This window comes from Hyaena hyaena, unplaced genomic scaffold, assembly GCF_003009895.1.
Source record: "Hyaena hyaena isolate Hyena2069 unplaced genomic scaffold, ASM300989v1 scaffold_1515, whole genome shotgun sequence".
Classification (NCBI taxonomy): domain Eukaryota; kingdom Metazoa; phylum Chordata; class Mammalia; order Carnivora; family Hyaenidae; genus Hyaena; species Hyaena hyaena.
Window position 1 is genome coordinate 228,254 of NW_024082149.1, and position 20,082 is coordinate 248,335.

Consider the following 20,082-nt stretch of genomic DNA (forward strand, 5'->3'; position numbering starts at 1 on the left):
GTATTTTTTTTTTTTAATTTACCAAATCAGTTTCTAAATTGCTGTATCTTTGTATGATATTTTTATTTGCCTTCAAATTAAACTATGAAAATGGTCAGTTACAGTTAAAATACGTAGTTAGTTTTTCCTATTTTTTATATTTAATTTTATTGTTACAAATAACTAGTTAAGTGTGAAAATACTTTTGAAATGCTTACATGTATTTTAAACATTTAGTATGATGTTAATATTGGCACAGTGAGAACATGAATGTCAATTCTTTGTTAATTTTACCTTATTCTTTCTAAGAGCATGGTTTACATAATGATTTACATGTTGAAATGATGTATTGTTTCAATTCATATGCAACCAGAAATTGCCCTGAAGTAGCATAGGCAGAAATTTCCTGGATATAATTGGATGATATAAAGTAATTTTTTAAGAACAACAATGTATATTTTATTTTCTTCCTTACATAAATGATAGGATTATGGAAATATTCAAACATTCATAAAATTTAAAACATCCCATCTATAATTTTCACAGTTCAGCAAGATGGATTTTACTTTTGCTTGAAGTCTACTAAAACAAGTGTAAGAGATTAAAGCCTAAGTCTGTTGTGGGAGTTACAGCTTTACAATATGTAATTACATTTGCATTTAATAGAAGTAAATTTCTGTTTTAGAAAACATGTTCATTTCAACTGAGCCAACACTTTTGAGCACTTATGATGCTTATGAAAGATTTTTCAATAAGAAAAAAAAATCACCTGTGAATCTCCCACCTATTGTAGTAGCACTGATGGGAGAAATAGCATTTGAACCCTGGTGGTGATAGCGGGGGATGGGTTGGGATGGTTCATTTCACAATGAAAGACATTTTTACATTAAGATTGATGAGTAGCTGGGTATGTGGATTAAGGGCACAGGGAGCATTTAAGATGATGGAAAAACTTCAGCACTGAGTGAGCAAGGACATTATTAAACAAGACAGGAAATAGGAGAAAGAAAAGGTTTGGAGAGCGTAAGAATGTTCAGTTTAGATTTGAATTGGAGGCATCTGTAGTATATTCATGTACAAATGAATATAAAACATTTCCATGTCCTTTGAAGATTATTATTAAGAGGGCAGTGTTGATTTTTTCTTGACATTCTGGGCCATGGGACAGTTCTAGGCCCTGTGATAGCAATAGTGACCTTTGTCCTAACTCCTGTAACACAGCTAAACCTCAAAATTTAGCACATAATTCTATTATGTCTTGTATCACATTCTAAATGTTCTAAATTGCTCTTGTCTCACCTTATGATTATAGACATTAAGGCTCAGATGAGATTTTATTCTAACAGGCTCAGCAGTGCTATTAAAGTCCTCCCACTGGCCTCAGTGATCACTACCACCACAGAATCTTAGAATTTGTTCTAGTATAGCTGGTGATGCTGCAGTAGTAAGTGTATTAAAGTGTTGCTTACATTCATTCATTCATTCATTCATCCCCTACTTACTGAGTGCCTGCTGTGTGCAAGATGTTGTTGCTTTACAAGGTGTTGCTTTATAGCTGAGTGTTGGCGTATATGCAAGGCAGGAAGCAGTCCACTTGCTTTGTTGCTAGAAATAGATACTACAACAAAATCTCTTTAGAAAACCTATTTCCTTTTCAGAGACTTATCAGTTGTTCTGTGTGTAAAAATTACTTTTTAAATTTTTTGAAACCTTAAAATCACTTCCAGTAGAGGGAGGTATTGAGGGAAGTAAAGTGAAAGAATTAAGAACATAAACAAAATGAATATGAACCATTCATATCTGAATATGAATATCTTCAGATATTACCATGTATGGTATGGATCTCTGCCAGAGGGAATTCTGGACAGACCTGATTCTGATCAGCAGATGTGCCGAGCTGTTTTTAACTCCTGTTTTTCCTATTTTCATTTGTTGCCCACTGAATTTACTGCTGTGACATGCTAATCAAATGTGAGAATTATGAGCAAGATTCTCGTGCCTTGCCATTTGGTGTCTGTGCAAACCTGGCTAAAATGTAGCCTCTCTAGGCTTCAGTTTCAAACTCTGTAAATGGGGATAAGACCATTATGCAATCACCTCATAAGACTATTCCATTAATGTAAACTCTTGAGCCCGGTGCCTGGCACATAGCATATGTGCAACAAATGGTAGCTATAATATTGATGAGTTATTGTGAATACTAATAGTATTCTGTCTTCCTTAAAGTGCTAAATAGCATTCAAGTAAAATAACAGATGTTTATTTCTGAAACTTTATTTTTATTTATTAAATGTAAATATGTAAACTATGTACAATGTAAATATATTGATTAAGTGTTTCTATTTTTAGTTTTGAGGTGTTATTATTCATTTCTCTACCTTGATTTTTATCATCCAAGGTGTATATATGACTTTTCTACCTTTCCTTGTATTGATCTCTTTTTTTTTCAAAGATTCTTAGAGATACCCTGATCTCATACTTACAGAAAATAGCTTTTCCTCTACCTCTTTGCTCTCCTTGCTCTCTCATGCCCAATTAATCTATATTATAAGAAATTTCTGTGGACTAGTTATCTATAGTGTACAAAAAAATAAGAGCAAGTTAAGACAAAACATGCAATCAAACAGAACAGGTACTTCCAGTAGGGGGAGATATTTACAAAATAATCAAGCCAAAATGTATACTGGCACACTGGGCAACAAATTTAACAACAAAGTTTTCTCTGTGTAAAAAAAAATTGAACTAATTAATAATTAAGTAAATATTAGTTGAGTAGCAGTGTAGTTTTTGTTTTCCCAGTTGCCAAACCCAAACTCGTTCTACAAGTACTTAGAGAAACACTGTGAGAACCACATACACCATTACCATTGCCACGTAATTTGTTACATACAGTCTCAGAGAGGGAAGTAAAGACAAGAACATGACATGTCTCTCTCTCTTTCTTTGAATCTTTAGAAATATTTCTGTAATTCAGAATGATTTTTTTCATAGATTCTAGGCTACCTGAGTAAACTGGTATAGCCCTAAAGAACACTATCCTTTTTTTTCTAATGCAAGCATTGTTAAAGATAACAGTTTTGTAATTAGATTTGCAAGTTTCTGAAATTACTTCGAGGCCTATAATTAAAAGCAAATTAACAGCATTTAGATCAGGTTGGATTGGGATTTTTTTCAAGTATTTTCAGTAGGATAGTTAAGTTGATTTGAACATTTACTTTTCCAACAGAAACATCACATTTCTTTCTGTTGGCAGCATTGTCCAATAACTGACTGCTATAATAGTCCCTCTGCACTTTGAGATTGAATACTCTTATTCTATCACACTCTAAGAAATTGCTGCCCTGGAACTTAGGGATGTTGAGACTGCCCTTAAACCTGAGAGTCTCACTTAATAGTTGACTGAGTTTTCCCCTCTGTATCATGCCTAAATATTTTGATGTGGATTTTATTACTTTTGGCTGTGTTAGTAAATCCAGTTTGTAAAATATCCAAAGAACTTTATAATACACAAAATATATCTTAAATGAATTCACTATAGTAATTTTATAGCTTAAATTTCTATCTTATTGATTCAGAAATGGAAGTTACAGGTCTCTGCCAATTCTGTTCTTAGTACATGGTAAACGTTACCACCAACTTAATAGGTATTAATTAGCTTTAAAAAGATACTATCTTAAACATGTAGTTTTTATTTAGAATTCTGCAAGCCTTCATCAATTTTCTTCTTTGAAATTTTGCCAGGAGCATCATTATTCTTTGTGTTTAAATAAATTTTATAAGTAACTATGGAGGATCAGCTATGCTAGAATAGACTTTGTAGTGTATAGTTTGATTTCTCTGGGAGAACCAAAGTTGTTTCCTGGATTGAACCATTCTTTTGTAAGGTGAACATTTTACTACACTTGATCTTAGCTGAAAGGTTGAGAAGCAATTCATAAGGTGAACATTTTAAATACTTCATTTAAACACTGGATGTGTGGGGGTTTTTTAATTATTAAAAGTAATTTTAAATGAATGAACATCATTAGACCAATCTATCCAAAGAGTTTATTTGAACCACTAGAAACAAATTGGAATGCCCTTTTTGTAAGTTTCCGAAATAAATTAAATGTATTGAAAATGGCCCTAGAAAAATGAAATTGAACAAATAAAAAGCAAATCTGTCAGTGTTCATATTTGAATCCATTAGAATGGGCGGGCTCGTGCTACAGTAATAAACCTAAGAACTCAGTCACTAAAAAGAATGAAGTTTACTCTTCTGTATGTCATAGTCCATGGTAGTTTCATGGCAGTGATGTCTGTGTTATAGTCAAGCAAAGACTCAAGTTCCATCTTGACACATGCTTCAGTAATTACAATTCTAGGAATAGAAAGCACAGTAAATTTTTGGATTCTCTTAAAACTTCTGTCTGAAAATGGCATAGTTTGCTTTGGTGAGATGTGGCCACGCAAGAGTTCAAAAGGACGTATGATCCTCCCACAGAGAGAGGTACCAGATGTTTGCAAACAGTATGACAGTTAACCATACTCTTCTTAATGAGTGAGCATTTGGAAATCATCAGTAGTTCCTATAATAAACTTATAAAATGTCTGGTTTAAAACTGACCAGGGGAAGAAAATGAACTGTTTTCACATGAATATAACATGAGTAGTTTTAAAACTTAGTGCATTGAACACACACACACAATTTCTACATGCTTCAAATGGTGCAGGGCTATTTTACAGTCACATTTATAACACTGGGGACATTGCCATCGTTCTACATGCAGTGTAGAATAACAGGGAATAACAGTGTAGTGTGTGAGGGCCGATTGCCTTAAAATTCACAGTTGTAGGTCAGCCAAGACTGTTTATAAATGTAAAGACTACATTAGAGTTTAGCAATATTTTATGTTATTTTTTAATTTTTTTAAACGTTTATTTATTTTTGAGAGACAGAGATAGAGCATGAGTGGGGGAGGGGCAGAGAGAGAAAGAGACACAGAATCTGAAGCAGGCTCCAGGCTCTGAGCTTTCAGCACAGAGCCTGACTGGGGGCTTGAACTCAAAACCACAAGATCATGAACCAAGCCAAAGTCGGATGCTTAAACGACTGAGCCACTCAGGCGCCCCGGTTTAGCAATATTTTAAACTTTTATGTTTGATTTTTTTTGGCTTTTGGAACTAAAAAAGGGAGGCAAATTTTAATTTGGAGTTTAAATATATAATTTTGAACACTATTAAAAGAAAACCAGGTGCTACAAATAGCTAATAATCAAAATAATAAATATAATGGAGTCATTAGAGATACTGTCAAAATTTACACCAAAATGAAAACATTGTAATTTGTTATAAAAATCCAGTGTTTTTCATTTTTTTAATCTCACTCAAGTTAGCTATTATCTAATTACTGCCAACATTTTTTTTATCCTCATTTTATCTTTTTAGGTATTACCAATTTTCCCCAAATATTTTGTGAAACTTCCCAGAAGCTGGTGAGTGTGGAAGCCTTTGCTTTGGCTGTGAGATACTATTCTGTACAAAACTTGGGAATATGTACTCCCTTTGAACAGTTGCTTGCAGCCCTTCAAGGAAATCAAAAACAGAGAACTGGTAGGTGTGTTTGTGCATGTGTATGTATGTATGTATGTATGTATGTATGTATGTATGTATGTTTTTTTAGTACTAGAAGCAATAGACTCTTCATACTTGTGTATTTTTCCAATGCGTTCTTAATTTATTGTCAGATCTTCTGTCATGAGTACTGATAGATTGGCTTATGCCAATCTTTCTTATGAATTCTCTTATACAGAATAATTTAGTTGCAGATCTCCACATTGTTTCCTACATTGTAGATCAGTTATTGGTCTTTTCCTTTATAGTTGTTTATTGTGTCAAGGAACATTTTTAATAATGTTATATGGGTCTTCTTCTTATTTATATTCTTAATTTAAATTTTGATTCATAGCAGTTAAGCTAATATTTATCATGCAGAACAATAGAATATATTATTTTCATATGTAATTACAGAAAATATGAACATTAACTGATGATTTTTCATTACATTTTGTTCCTTTGACAGCAGTATTTTAATTTTGTTTTACTCTCGTTCAGATGAAAATGTGAAACCAGATGAGTTTATGAATTTGAAAAAGTCTCATGAAGTTCAGGTGATGTCAGAGCTGATCAGCAGTATTTCTGATTACTGTGGAATAAAGCAGGTGAGAGAATTTATCTGTATTTCAGGTGTTAAAATTATTGCCTTTTTTGTATCACTCACATCTTTTTGTCTGCTATCACGGTCTAGCCTTTAAATGTCCTTAAAGAATAGCTGAAGTTACATATGTCAGACACGTTAAATATGTGTTCTCGTTTCCCAATACAGTGTGATTATAACAAATTTATACTAAAAATAAAATAGGACTATTCATGTTTTGCCATAAATTTCACTCTTTTGAATTATCTTTGTTGGGGCGCCTGGGTGCCTCAGTCAGTTAAGCGTCCGACTTCAGCTCAGGTCATGATCTCACGGTTCGTGGGTTTGAGCCCCGCGTCGGGCTCTGTGCTGACAGCTAGTTCAGAGCCTGGAGCCTGCTTCTGATTCTCTGCCTTCTCTCTCTGACCCTCCCCTGCTCATGCTGTCTCTCTCTCTCTCTCTCTCTCTCTCTCTCTCTCTTTCTCTCTCTCAGAAATAAATAAAACATTAAAAAAATTAAAAAAAAAAGATGTGTTCCTTCCATTTATATTTTTTTGCAACAGCTTCAAAAGAATAGGTGTTAACTCTTCCTAAAATATTTAGTAGAATTTCCCTGGAAAGCCATCTCTCCCTGGACTCTTGTTTGTTGGGAAATTTTTGATTATTGATTCAATTGCTTTACTGGTTAAAACTGCCCAATTTACTGACATATAATTCCTTATAATATTCTCTTATCGTTGTTTGTATTTCTGTGGTGTTGGTTGTGATCTCTTTCGTGAATTTATTTGGGTTCATTCCTTTTTCTTTTTGATCATTCTGGCTAGGGATTTACCAATTTTGTTAATTCTTTCAAAGAACCAATTCTTGGTTTCATTGATCTATTCTCCTGTTTTTTTGTTTTTTGATTTCTATATTATTGATTTCTGCTCTAGTCTTTATTATTTCCTTTCTTTGCTGGTTTTGAGCTTATTTGCTGTTCTCTTCCAGCTCTTTTAGGTGTAAGGTTAGGTTGTTTATTTGTGACCTTTCTTCCTTCTTTAGGAAGGTCTGAATTGCTATATACTTCCCTTTTATGGTGACCTTTGCTGCATGCAGAATTTCTTTTCATTGGCTTCCATGTACTTTTTAATTTTCTCTTTAATTTCTTGGTTAGCCCATTCTTTCTTTAGTAGGGTCTTCTTTAATCTCCAATTATTCATGATCTTTCCAAGTTTTTTCTTGTGGTTGATTTAAAGTTTCATAGCATAGCATTGTGATCTGAAAATGTGCACACTATCATCTCAATCTTTTTGTACTTGTTGAGGGCTGATTAGTGACCCAGTATATGATCTGTGCTGGAGAATGTTCCATGTGCACTCGAGAAAAATGTGTATTCTGCTGCTTTAGGATGAAATGTTCTGAATATATCTTTTAAGTCCATCCAGTCCGGTGTTTCATTCAAAGCCATTGTTTCCTTGTTGATTTTCTGCTTTGCTAATCTTTCCATTGCTGAAAGTGAGATTGAAGTCCCCTACTATTATGGTATTATTATCAATGAGTTTCTTTATGTTTCTGATTAATTGATTTGTATATTTCGGTGTTTTCATGTTGAGGGCATACATATTTATAATTGTTACATTTTCCTGGTTAATAAACCCCTTAATTATGATACAACACCCTACTTCACCTCTTTTTATGGTCTTTATTTTAAAATCTAGTTTGTCAAGGGGTGCCTAGGTCAGTTAAGCATCCGATTGTAGCCCAGGTCATGATCTCACAGTTCATGGGTTCGAGCCCCCATTGGCTTCTGTGCTGAACGTTTGCTCAGAGCCTGGAGCCTGCTTCAGATTCTGTCTCCTTCTCTCTCTGCTCCTCCACTTGAGCTCTATCTCACTCTGTCTCTCAAAAATAAATAAATGTAAAAAAAATTTTTAAAAATCTAGTTTGTCTGATATAAGTATGTCTCCTCTAGCTTTCTTTTGATGACCAGTAGCATGATAGATGGTTCTCCATACCTTTACTTTCAATCAGCAGGTGTCTCTAGGTCTAAAATGAGTCTCTTGTTAGCAGCATACATATAGGTCTTGTTTGTTTTGTTTCGTTTTGTTTGTCCGTTCTGATTACTCTGTGTCTTTTGATTGAAGGATTTAGTCCATTCAGTCCATTGACACTTACAGGGAGTACTGAAAGATATGAATTTAGTGCCACTATGTTGCCTATAGAGTTGGTGTTTCTGGTGATGTTCTCTGGTCCTTTCTAGTCTTGGTTGCTTTTGGTCTTTTTGTTGTTTTTGTCTTTTCTCCACTCAAAAAGTCTCCCTGAAAATTTTTTACAGGGCTGGATTAGTGTTCACTAACCCCTTTAGCTTTTGTTTGTCTGGGAAACTATCTCTTGTTCAATTTTATATTACAGCCTCGCTGAATAATGAATTCTTGGCTGCATAGTTTTACAATTCACTATGTTGACTATATCCTACTACTCTTTTCTGGCCTGCCAAGCTTCTGAAGGTAGGTCTGCTGTGAACCTGGTCTGTCTTCCCTTATAGGTTAAAGACTCTTTTTCCCTTGCCGCTTTCATAATTCTTTCCTTGTCTGTGCATTTTGTGAATTTGACTATGATATGCCCTGGTGAAGGTCGATTTTTGTGGCATCTGATGGGAGTTCCCTGTGCTTCTTGGATTTTGATGTCTGTGTCCTTCCTCAGATTAGGAAGGTTTCCCACTATAATTTGCTCACATAAACCTTATCCCTTTTCTCTCTCTCCATCTTTTGGGACTCCTATGATTTGGATGTTATTCCTTCTTAATAAGTCAGTGAGTTCTCTAAGTCTTGTATTGTGTTCCTTTGCCTTTGTTTCCATTTTTTTCCTGTTTCATTAATCTCCATAATTGTATCTTTAGTATTGCTGATTTGCTGCTCTCCTTTGTCCATCCTTGCCATCGTGGCAGCCATTTGCAATTGCATCTCAGTTATAGCATTTTTAATTTCAGCCTGACTAGACTTTATTTCTTTTACTTCCACAGAAAGGGATTCTCTGGTATCTTCTATGCTTTTTTTCATCCCCAGCTAGTATTTTTATTATTGTGGCTCTAAATTCTAGTTCATACATCTTATTTATATGTGTTGATTAAATCCCTGGCTGTTCTTTCCTTTGGAGTGAATTCCTTCATTTTGTCATTTTGGAAGAAGAAAAATAATAAAATAAAATATAAAAATTAAAAAATTAGAAACAAAACAAAGATCAAACAAAAGAAGCTAGATCCTAAGTGTGTTCCATTCTGCTTGTTGAAAGAAACTTGATAGAAAAAAAAGGAAAGGGGGAAAAAAAGGTAAGAAAAAATTTAATAATTAAATAAATATAATAAAATAGAATAAAAATAAAGGAAACAAATATAATAAAAAACAAAGTAAAAAATAAATAAATATTTCTCTTGCTGTATCCAAGAAAGAGAAAGAAAAGATTGAAGCAAATTTAAGCAAAAAGAGAAGCAAAGAAAATGAACAAATAAATGAACCAGCAAAGAGAATGAAACCTGAATGAAGTTACATCCAGTTTCCCTTAGAACTGAAACTATGAAGCCCTCTATAGTCTGTACACTAACCACATGGAGTGACTTGTGCTGGTCTTCTGGGGTTCATGCTTGGAGGCGTAGTTGGATGGGGCTTGATGTAACAGCTCCATTCTCCAGTAGGTGGCACTGCTTAGCTTACTGGGGTGGATCAGTGTCTGTGCACATGTGTGGGAGAGGTGGATATATCTTTACCCAGCTCCCTAGTCTCTGGCACAGGAACTTCACACTCTCACTTACCCAGGATCAAGCATCCCTCATTTGTCTGAGGCCTCCATCCACTCCCTGCCTCTACCCTGTCCGCATCCAAGCTGTCCACCTGCTAGGCAGTACCTCTCTCCAAGTACCAGCTCCAGAGTTTTATCTCAGATGAGTTTGTGTTTCAAAACCCCACACTTCAGAGACCCCTGTGACTTGGATCTTCACCAGCTATCTGTGGAAGGGTCTTGCTGAGCAATGGCTGGGTGTAGGCTTGGTGCAGAAAATGTTTGTGCGGTCATTTAGAGATTATGGCAAATCACAACACACAGCTGGCGCCAAATCTCACTGCATTCTGGTGTCTTTGTCCTAGTGCCAGCAGACACTGCTCTCCAGGGTCTGCTGGGACCTTAGCCTGTGGGGAGGCTATATAGCCTCTACCAAATGCTCTCCAAGTAGGGGAACTGCTTCTTCCTGTGTGGCACATGTACCCCTAAGCCTGTGCTGCCTGCTTCTGGGGACTCACCCCACTTCCTCACCAGCACCAATCAGGCACTGATCTCTGAACCTTTGGACTCTGTGCTCCACTGTTTATAGAATCCTGGTGGTATTGATACCCTCTCCTTTCTTCCTGTCAGTAGTTTGGGGGAACATATTTCTTGTTTAGTCCCCTGCAAGTGTTTTCACTCTTTCTGTTTCTCTCCAGCTACTTTCAGGGGAGTGTTTTTCCTGTACTTTCCAGATGCACTGTACTCTTCCCCTTTCTCTTTCTCTGTACTCTCTCTCCAGGAAAATGGTTCCCTGCCCTCCTCAGCTTTTCTCTCCCCCACTTTGCCTGTCTGCATCGTGTACCTTATGAGTTCTCTCATTCAAATTATGCAGATTGTTGTGTTATTCCTCAGATCAATTTCCTAGGTATTCAAAAATAGTTTGGTGCTGATCTAGCTGTGTTTCAGGGATGAGACAAGTTCAGGGTCTCCACGCTGCTCCACCATCTTAACTCCACCTCCAGCACAGTATTCTATTTCTAAAATGTAGAGAGAAAAAAATTTTAAATACTCCTTTAAGGGGACTTTATTATAACAGTGAGGTTGTTCTTAGTGAATGAAGTAACCTAAAATACAGACTTACAAAGTTTTTTTCTTGAAATGACTTTATAGCAGTATTTGATTCTCACAATAATGAAGTTTAAGATCTCTATTATATACGTACAGCTTTTACTTTTAAAATGCAGATTTAATAGATACAGATTTCATGAGATTTTATACAGATACTGAAATTCTTAACATTACTAGTGACCACAGACACCAAAGAAGAAGACAAACAGAATTCATTTTTGATTCAACCATATTGTTGCCTACAAGACAAAAACCTTTGTCTCTCACTCACATTACCAAGGCTTCTCAAAACTTTTATTTTCAGAATATGTTCATTCATTTATACCTGTACGCATGCATTCATTTCACAGATATTTCATTAGCTTCTACCATATGTCAGGCACTGTTATAGATACTGAGGATCTAATAGTGAACAAAACAAAAATATCTTTGCCCTTATGGCATTTATATTGTAATGAGGAAAGATAGATAATAAAATGATTAGAAGCATATTTTTTGTATATGTTGATACATATTACAGAGAAAAAATAAATAAAAATAAAGGAAGCTGATTCAGAGATGGGAGTTAAAGTTTTTGATTAAAAAGGGAGGAACAAGTAAGAACACATTGTATACTAATTTGAGTTAAGACATCCCTTGGTAGATAAAAGCGTTATCTGTTAGAATATCTGAAAAAAAAAAAGCTTTTCAGGTAGAAGGAATAACATGCCCAATGACCCTACAGTAAGAATATGCCTGGTGTGTTCCTGAAACAGCCAGGGAGCCAGATAAACTCCACCAGGGAAAGCAAAGGCAAAGCAGTAGGAGCTGAGGTTGGAGTGGTAGAAGGCAGGTCCTAAAGTTGTATAGTCTTAGAGGCCGTTGTGATAGTTGGGGCTTTTATCCTGAATGACATGGGCAACCATTGGACACTCTGAATCACTCTGGTTGCTGTGTTGAGGAGCATTGTCTTTGCACTTTTTAACTATAGTCTTTGTAGACATTCAAGCTGGTTCTTTTCAGAAATTGGCTCCTATCTGAGCATGAAAAGAGCTTTGAGTTCAGGCAAAATTCCCAGTAACAAAGGAGGTTAGTAAACAAGAGAAAAGATTAAAGTGGATAGGAGATTTTGCTAAGAGGAGTGGTATGATCATATAGGCTTTAGGGAAAGGTGGGAGCAGGGAGACTATGAGGAGGTTGTTGTAGTAAGCCAGGCTTAGAATGCAGTTGTGGAGATAATGGATTTGCTCACATTTCATGTAGAGAGTATGAGAGAAAGAGAGGAGTCCTAATCTCCACCTGGAAATACATATGGAGATATCATTAACTATGATGGAGAATATTATGGGAAAAGCAAGTTTCACAAGACAATATCAAGAACCTCATTTTGAACACATTAAATTTGAAATTCTTATTAAATATTCAAGTAGAAATGTTTAGTAGACTGTTGGATATATGAGTATGAAGTTCATGGAAGAATTTCATACTGGAATTATAAATTTGAAGGTCATTGGCCTAGAATGGTAGTTAGATCTCTAGGTTGGACAACAAAGTATAACTCTTCTATGTGAAGTATAGTACCATACTAAACAGAATTAGGAGACTAGGAAGATACCTCCCACCAAGCATTGGACTGGGGAATCCTTTATTTTCAAACCCGTAAGTTGACGCAGCATGGAAAAGACCACTGTGAGTAAGGGATATATCAGGATGGTGGAGATTTTGCTATTCACATCAGATAGTTTGAAGACAAAAAGTTGTATGGCATATGTTACTTAATTCCTCAGCAGTTTTCATTGTATCACTGACACTACATATGCTACTAAAAGACCAGTTTGGAGGGGGATAAAAGTCAACTTGGATTAATAAAATAGAAGTGTAAGTCAGCTGACAGATTTTCTAGGAAAAGGCTTTTAGATATTCTACTGTGAAGACATGATCCTTAGAGCTTATAGAGCCATCTTACAACTGGAGGAATTACAAATATCTTGATTCACAAGTGGAATTGGCCATAAACAGATAAAGGAGCAAACTCAATTACCTCTTGGTAAGAAAACATCTACATTAGTAGGAACAAATGTGCTGATACAGCAACAACTTAGTCGTTGGTAACTTTAAGCTTGTCATCAGCATCAGTAAGTGTGTTTCATGGAAGGAAAGGAATGGAGAGCTTTGCTTTCTCTGGAGACTCAGACATGGGGGAACTAATAGAATTTGTACTTGCAAAGCCCTTGTATTTATGATATGTATGGTATCTTCAGTTAGGTTGTAATTCCTTAAAATCAAGATGTATAATGCTTCTATATCTCATAGTATCTAGCCCAGAGAAGGAATAAAAAGGGGTATAAGGCATTCTTGAAGCTTATTTATTTATTGGAATTATTTATTGGTGTCTTACCTGTGAACTACTTGAATTAAAAGATCCTAAATTTTTTGAGGACTTAATTAATGGCATTACTTCAAGTATAAGAATGTTTACTTGAGTGGCTTATATTTATATCAGCTTTTAACTGATTTTAGGATAGAGATAGTAAGAATAGATACTCATTTCTTATGAGAATATTCCTATGACAATACAATAATAATCTTGGTAATACTTTATTTCTCTTATTATTAGTTTTATTGAGGTATAATTTACATATTCACCAATTCTAGGCATACATTTTGATGAATTTGGTTAAGTGTCTGCAGTTGTGTGACCAAACCATAATCAAAAATATTTGTCACCATAAAAAGTTTCTTCATTTCCCTTTCACAAAATATTTCTTTCTCCATTCTCAAGTAACCATTGACCTGCTTATAGTTGGTATTTTGTTTTGTTTTTCCTTTTTTTTTTATTGTAAACTCTGCCCCTAACATGGGGCTCAAACTCATGACACCAAGATTAAGAGTCATATGCTCTCCTGAATGAGCCGGCCAGGAATCCCTGTCCTGCTTGTAGTTTTGAATTTTCCATTGTGTAAATGAAATCAAATGGAATGAGAACTTTTGTTTTTGACTTGTTTCCTTTAGTTCATAGTTTTGAAGGTCATCAATGTTGTTATATGTACTCTTGGTTTTTCCTTTATGCCATAGTATGAATATATAACAATTTGTTTTGCTGTTCACAAGTTGATGGATATATGAGATGTTACCATTTTTTTAGCTGCTATGAATATTCACATACAAGATTTTGTGTGGACATATTTTCATTTATGGTGGGCAAATAGCCTGAAATGGGATTTGTAGGTCGTAAGCTAAGTATCAATTTGAACTTTATAAGCTGCCAGTGTTTTCTAGAGTGCCTATACCACTAGACATTTGTGTGCATCTCATTATGATTTTAGTTTGCATTTCCCAGATAAGTAGTGATATCGGGCATCTTTTCATATCTGCCATTTGTATGTCTTTTTCTGTGAAGTATGCATTCAAATATTTTGCCAATTTGTAAGTTATTTGCTTGTCTTCCTATTGAGTTGTAAGAGTGCTTTGTATATTCTGATATAAACCATTTGTCAGATATATGTTTTGCAAATGTTTTTAAACTATATTTTTAATAGCAAAAGTTTTAATTTTAATGAAGTCCATTTTTTCAACTAGTTCTTTTGTAGTTCATACTTTTTATGTCCAACATAAGAAATCTTTGTCAAGTGTCACAAAGATTTTCTCATGTTTTCTTCCAGAATTTATTAGTTTTTACTATCACATTTAGATTTATGATCCACTTTTTAAAAATGTTTATTTATTTTTGAGAGAGACAGAGCATAAGCTGGGGAGGGGCAGAGAGAGAGGGAGACACAGAATCTGAAGCAGGCTTCAGACTCTAGCTCCAAGCTGTCAGCACAGAGCCTGACATGGGGCTCGAACCCACCAACCAGTTGAGCTGAAGTCAGACTCTTAACCGACTGAGCCACCCGGGCATTCCTGATTTGTGATCTACTTTTAATTAAATTTGTGTTTGCTGTGTGACAGACATTTTTTCCCCCAGATATATATCCATTATACCAGCAACATTTGTTGAAAAGATTATCTTCCGTATTGAATTACCTTAGCCATTTTTCCAAAAATCAGTTGATTATATAAGTTTGAGTCTATTTCTGTATACTGTTCTTTTCTGTTGGTTTTATATTTATTTTTATACCAGTGCTACACTGTTTTGATTGCTATAGTTTTATGTTAATTTCTGAATCAGGTTAACCTTCCAACCTTATTTTTTTTTTCAAAATTGTTTTGATTATTCTAGGCACTCTGCCTTTTTGTATAAACTATGATATCAACTTGTCAATTTTTTTTAAGAAACCTGCTGGGATTTTGATTAGTATTGTGTTGAATATGTAAGTAATTTTGGGGGAATTGACTTCTTCATTTTGAATCTGCCATTTCATGAACATTCATTTCATGAATGATATATCTTTAGGTCTTTTAAATTTTTTCTTTGCTTTTATAGTTTTCAGTGAATAGGTATTTCAGAACCTTTGTTAAATTTATTCCTAGGTATTTTATTTTTATGCTATTTTAAATCAAGTTGTCTTAAATTTTATTATCTAATTTTTCTTTGCAATTATATATATTTTGTTGGTTCATTATTAATTTCTAATGATTTTGTATCCAGATGCATTGCTAAATTCACTTGCTAGCTTTGTTAGCTTTTTGTATATTCCTTTAAACTTTATGTAGACACAGTCATGTCCTCTATGAAGAGTGACAGTTTTATTTCCCATACTTATGTCTTTTACATCTTTTCCTTGACTTATTATACAGTCTAGAACTTCTTTTAAAATTTAAATAAAATTGATGAAAGTGTTTGGTTTTTAATAGGAATCAAAGAATTAAAATAAAAAATAAACATAACAGGTTGTATAAATTATATAACCATTTCTTTATTTCCTTTTAAAAAAGATATTGAGAATGTTTTCTATTCTCATCTGACTAAAATCCTTTAATTCATTCTTTTTTCTTACTTTAGGTAATTGACCTGGGTTCTGGAAAAGGCTATCTAAGCTCTTTTTTGTCCTTGAAGTATGGCTTAAAAGTGTATGGAATTGATTCCTCAAATAACAATACTCATGGAGCTGAGGAGAGAAACAGGAAATTGAAGAAACATTGGAAAGTCTATCACAGTCGGTCAAAATTAGATGCCAATGGACTGGCATTAAAAATGGCAAAAGAAAGAAAAATTCAAGATGAAATTAAATACAAAGTAGATATTGAGGGAATATGTAACAATAGTCCTGCAAATCAAGGAAAAATATCTACCTCGGATTTTTTGCCAGATTTTTCAGATTCTGTAATTTCTAACATTAGAAAACAAGTGGAAAACCTACATGTGTATTCACATCAAGAAGAAAATTTGTGTTTTGAAAATACCTTTTCTCTGATAGACCTTTTACCTATTAATGCCGTAGAACCTACGTCATTGCAAACATCTGAAAGAAAAATGTCTGAAGCAAATAAAGAGAGAAGAAAAATGATATCAAAGTCAAATGAATCAAATATATACTCACCTTTAACATCTTTTATCACTGCTGATTCAGAACTACATGATATTATTAAAGATCTGGAGGTGATTTCACTTTTGAATATCTTAATTTAATTTACAAAAATACTCAAGACATAGAGTTAAATTTTAATATTAGCGTACTTAACCTACATATCTTATTTCATTACATTAATCTAAAGGATCAAGAAAATAAAATTATACACAGTTTTTCATGATTCCTATAGCTGTAAAATCTGCCAAGAGTAGAAATCTGACAATCAACAGTTTTCCAGAATAGAGTGCCCTCCTCATTTCAAGCCTTCTAAATCAAACAGAAGAACTAGCACAAAAGCTAGCAAGATAAGTTTTATTATACAATGTAGGGATTTTGAAAATTCCAGTCTAAGAAAACTCTTAACATTTTAATTTAAATTTGCAGTAAAGATATATCTAGGGCAATATTATGTTTAACGTTAGCCTTGGTAACCAAATAGGCAATTTTCTTTAGCAAGAGTAGCTTCTCAGTATTTTTTAAATAAATTGAACTTTTTCTAAACTATAAGTAATTCAGACATAATTGAAAGACAATATATCTTCACCAAAGGCTATATTGCATGTTAAGTAAAGGAGATTCTAGATCATTTGGCCTCATTATCCTAAAAAACAGTGTAGACTTTGAAGTTATAACAGTCTATTCTTATTAAATTTTTCAGAAATTCTTCCCTTAAGAAATGAATAAGGGAAACTGGTTAGTTCTCATTAATTGTTTTGCCTACATATGAAATCAGTAATTAAGTTATACCTTAACTTTGTCTTAGGGTCAAACAACCCCAATCACTTTAACCTAACTTCAAAGTATATAAATTTTAGTGCTCATGATCATATGTTTTTATTTTTCAAAATCTTGTTCAAAGTGTATGATTGAAGCTATGTACAAACTATTATATGAATCTGTCTAATTTACGATGTACTAGAAGAATATTTTTTGAGTCCTGTAGTGAATTATGGCAATTTAATAACCCAAATTTACCAATATCTCACCTCTTCCCTCCCCATGACAACATATGTAATACCTAAATATTTTATTGTTAAGATAAAATAGTGATTTCATATTTTTGTCTGCCACTTGATAATAATATTAACTAGCATCATATGATGAATATAGTAAAGAATGAGGTTAAATGTTCTTGTATTATCTTTAGGGAGAAATAAGCTAAGTTTAAAGAGAGATTTAGGGGCACCTTGGGTGGCTGAGTTGGATAAGCATCCGACTTCAGCTCAGGTCATGATCTCCTAGATCTTGAGTTGGCCCCACTGACAGCTCAGAACTCAGAGACTGCTTCAGATTCTGTGTCTCCCTCTCTCTCTCTGTGCTGCTCACACTCTGTGTGTCTCTCTGTCTCAAAAATGAATAAACTTAAAAAAAATTTTAAAGAGAGAATTAAACCTGTTATTCTATCCCTAATTAACAATAGACCCTTCCTATCTAAATTCCTTTTCTACTTATAACATTATAACATCTAAATAAAACCTACCCAAAATATTTGTTCATCAAGAAAAGCAAAGTAGTTAAAACCACTCCAAAAACTGTGCTTTGAAGACAGTGGTGGTTGAAGAAACTGAATGTTTTATCAGATCAAAGCTACTTATCGGTACAATTTTTTTCTTTAGAAAGTTTAGACTTTAGCTTTATATCTAGAACACGTGGGTCAAAACAACATTTTTAGTAGAATAATTTAAAATAATTGTATTTGTTCTGAAGATATTTATAAAAATATACTTAATTCACAACTTAATGTATCTGTGTTTTAAATTTATAGTAACATGATGATGATAAAAATAGAAAACACTTACTGAATTTTATTATATGCTAGAGATTGTACTAGGTCATTTTACCAGTATTAACTTATTTAAGTTTTACTCATTGAAGTAGGTACTATTACTGTTTTACAGATGAGGAAGTTAAGGCACTGAAGAGTTAAAACAAACTTGGTCTAATGATTAAGATTTGTGAAAATGTGTGTGTGTACCCATTCTGTATTGTGTGTACATTTAAATTAGGTTTTGGGCAATTAGAAGAAACATTTCATAGGAGAATTATTACATAAAATTCATGTTATAAAATTAATTTAAACAAAAATTTTCTATTGAGTTTAATATTGCCATATTTTGTGCTATGAATAAACTATACTTTTTTGGTGTTGGAGTAGAATTGCCAACTTACCACTACTTATTCTTAATGACAATGTTTTTTAAGTTTTGATAGGTGGATTGTAAAGAAGTGGATAAAAATACTGACTAGAAGGCATAAATGTGTCTCAAATCACAAGGTTGTCCTAGTAATGGATGCTACATTTGACTGTCCAGCCTTTAATTTGGCTAATAGTTAAGCAAACAGTAGTTGTAAAAGAGACAAGAGAAAATTCAAACAGCTAAGTAACTGAAAACACTAGAAAGTCAACTCAAAAGTATGTTTGTTGCGATAAAAGATCATAGTCACTTTGCTTATAGAGGAAATAATTATTCATAATGAAAATAGAAAAAAACAGAATACTTTCTAGGTAGAATTTGATAGTTTTCAAAACTCCATATAGTCTAATGTACATCTAAAATCTTTGCCTGAAATGTGATTTTAGCCCTCCTCTTAATTGCCAAAATGTGTTTTTTCTTCCCATTGTTAAAGGATTGTTTGATGGTAGGTCTTCACACTTGCGGTGATCTTGCTCCAAATACCCTGCGAATATTTACTTCCAAGTCTGAAATCAAGGGAGTTTGCAGTGTGGGTTGTTGCTACCACCTCTTATCTGAAGAATTTGAAAACCTGCACAAAGGTACAAAGTTTTCCATATCTCATAGTTCTCTTTATTTGAACATAATGGCTACTCTGTATCTCTCCTCTTTTTTTACTGTTGACAATATCATTTGAATTAACATTTGAGAGAATATTTAATTTCCTTGTGATTTTAATGTTATAGGAAAAGAAATTTGATGTCCAGCACCTTATGTAATATTATAGTCTCTTTGTTCATAGAGTGGTCTTAATGAATGTTAAAAACTGAAAATATTTAAAAACTTCATGTGGTAAATTTTAGAGAATTTCCATTTAAAAATACTCATAAGATATAGATTTGCTTAAATAGTAAAGCTAAGTTATTCTGAGGTGAATATATAGTTGCAAAGTTTGCTTTCATTTCCAGAGCCTCTGTTTTATAAAGAATATTGATAATTTTTTGAGGAAAGTTCTTTACTGTATTTTGAAGAGTCAACATACTCTGATTTTAAAAATATTCATAACTGTGCAGTTACATCAAAATAATATTCAGACTTCTCTCTGGACTGAGAAGATACTTGAGGAACAAGGTACAGAGTACTTGTTGGTAGGACTTGAAGCATCCCAGGGCCCTTCTAGAGCGGCTCTTGAAATCTCTCTGTCTGATCCACTTGATACGTTATATCTCTCCATAAGGTATGGTTTCAATACACTGGTTCAGAGTAGATAGGTATTCAGTCTATTAACGTTAGCAGTTGTCTCTTCTATGAGTTTAATGAAGCTTTTCTCATCATCTAGCACCACTTGCTAAGAATTTTTAGGTCAGGAAGATGTGTGCATATGGATGGGATTTATGTT

At 33.8% G+C, this 20,082-nt stretch overlaps 1 protein-coding gene across 2 annotated transcripts in view; it reads left to right on the top strand.

Annotated features, from left to right (window-relative positions):
• The window catches only part of METTL25 (methyltransferase like 25), a 100,134-nt gene that overhangs the window by 15,162 nt on the left and 64,890 nt on the right, over positions 1-20,082 (top strand). For both annotated transcript variants that reach the window (XM_039223992.1, XM_039223993.1), the window contains exons 2-5: positions 5,407-5,571; positions 6,073-6,179; positions 15,942-16,538; positions 19,138-19,285. In XM_039223992.1, the coding sequence (XP_039079923.1) occupies positions 5,407-5,571; positions 6,073-6,179; positions 15,942-16,538; positions 19,138-19,285 (1,017 nt within the window). The remainder of the gene's footprint in view (positions 1-5,406; positions 5,572-6,072; positions 6,180-15,941; positions 16,539-19,137; positions 19,286-20,082) is intronic.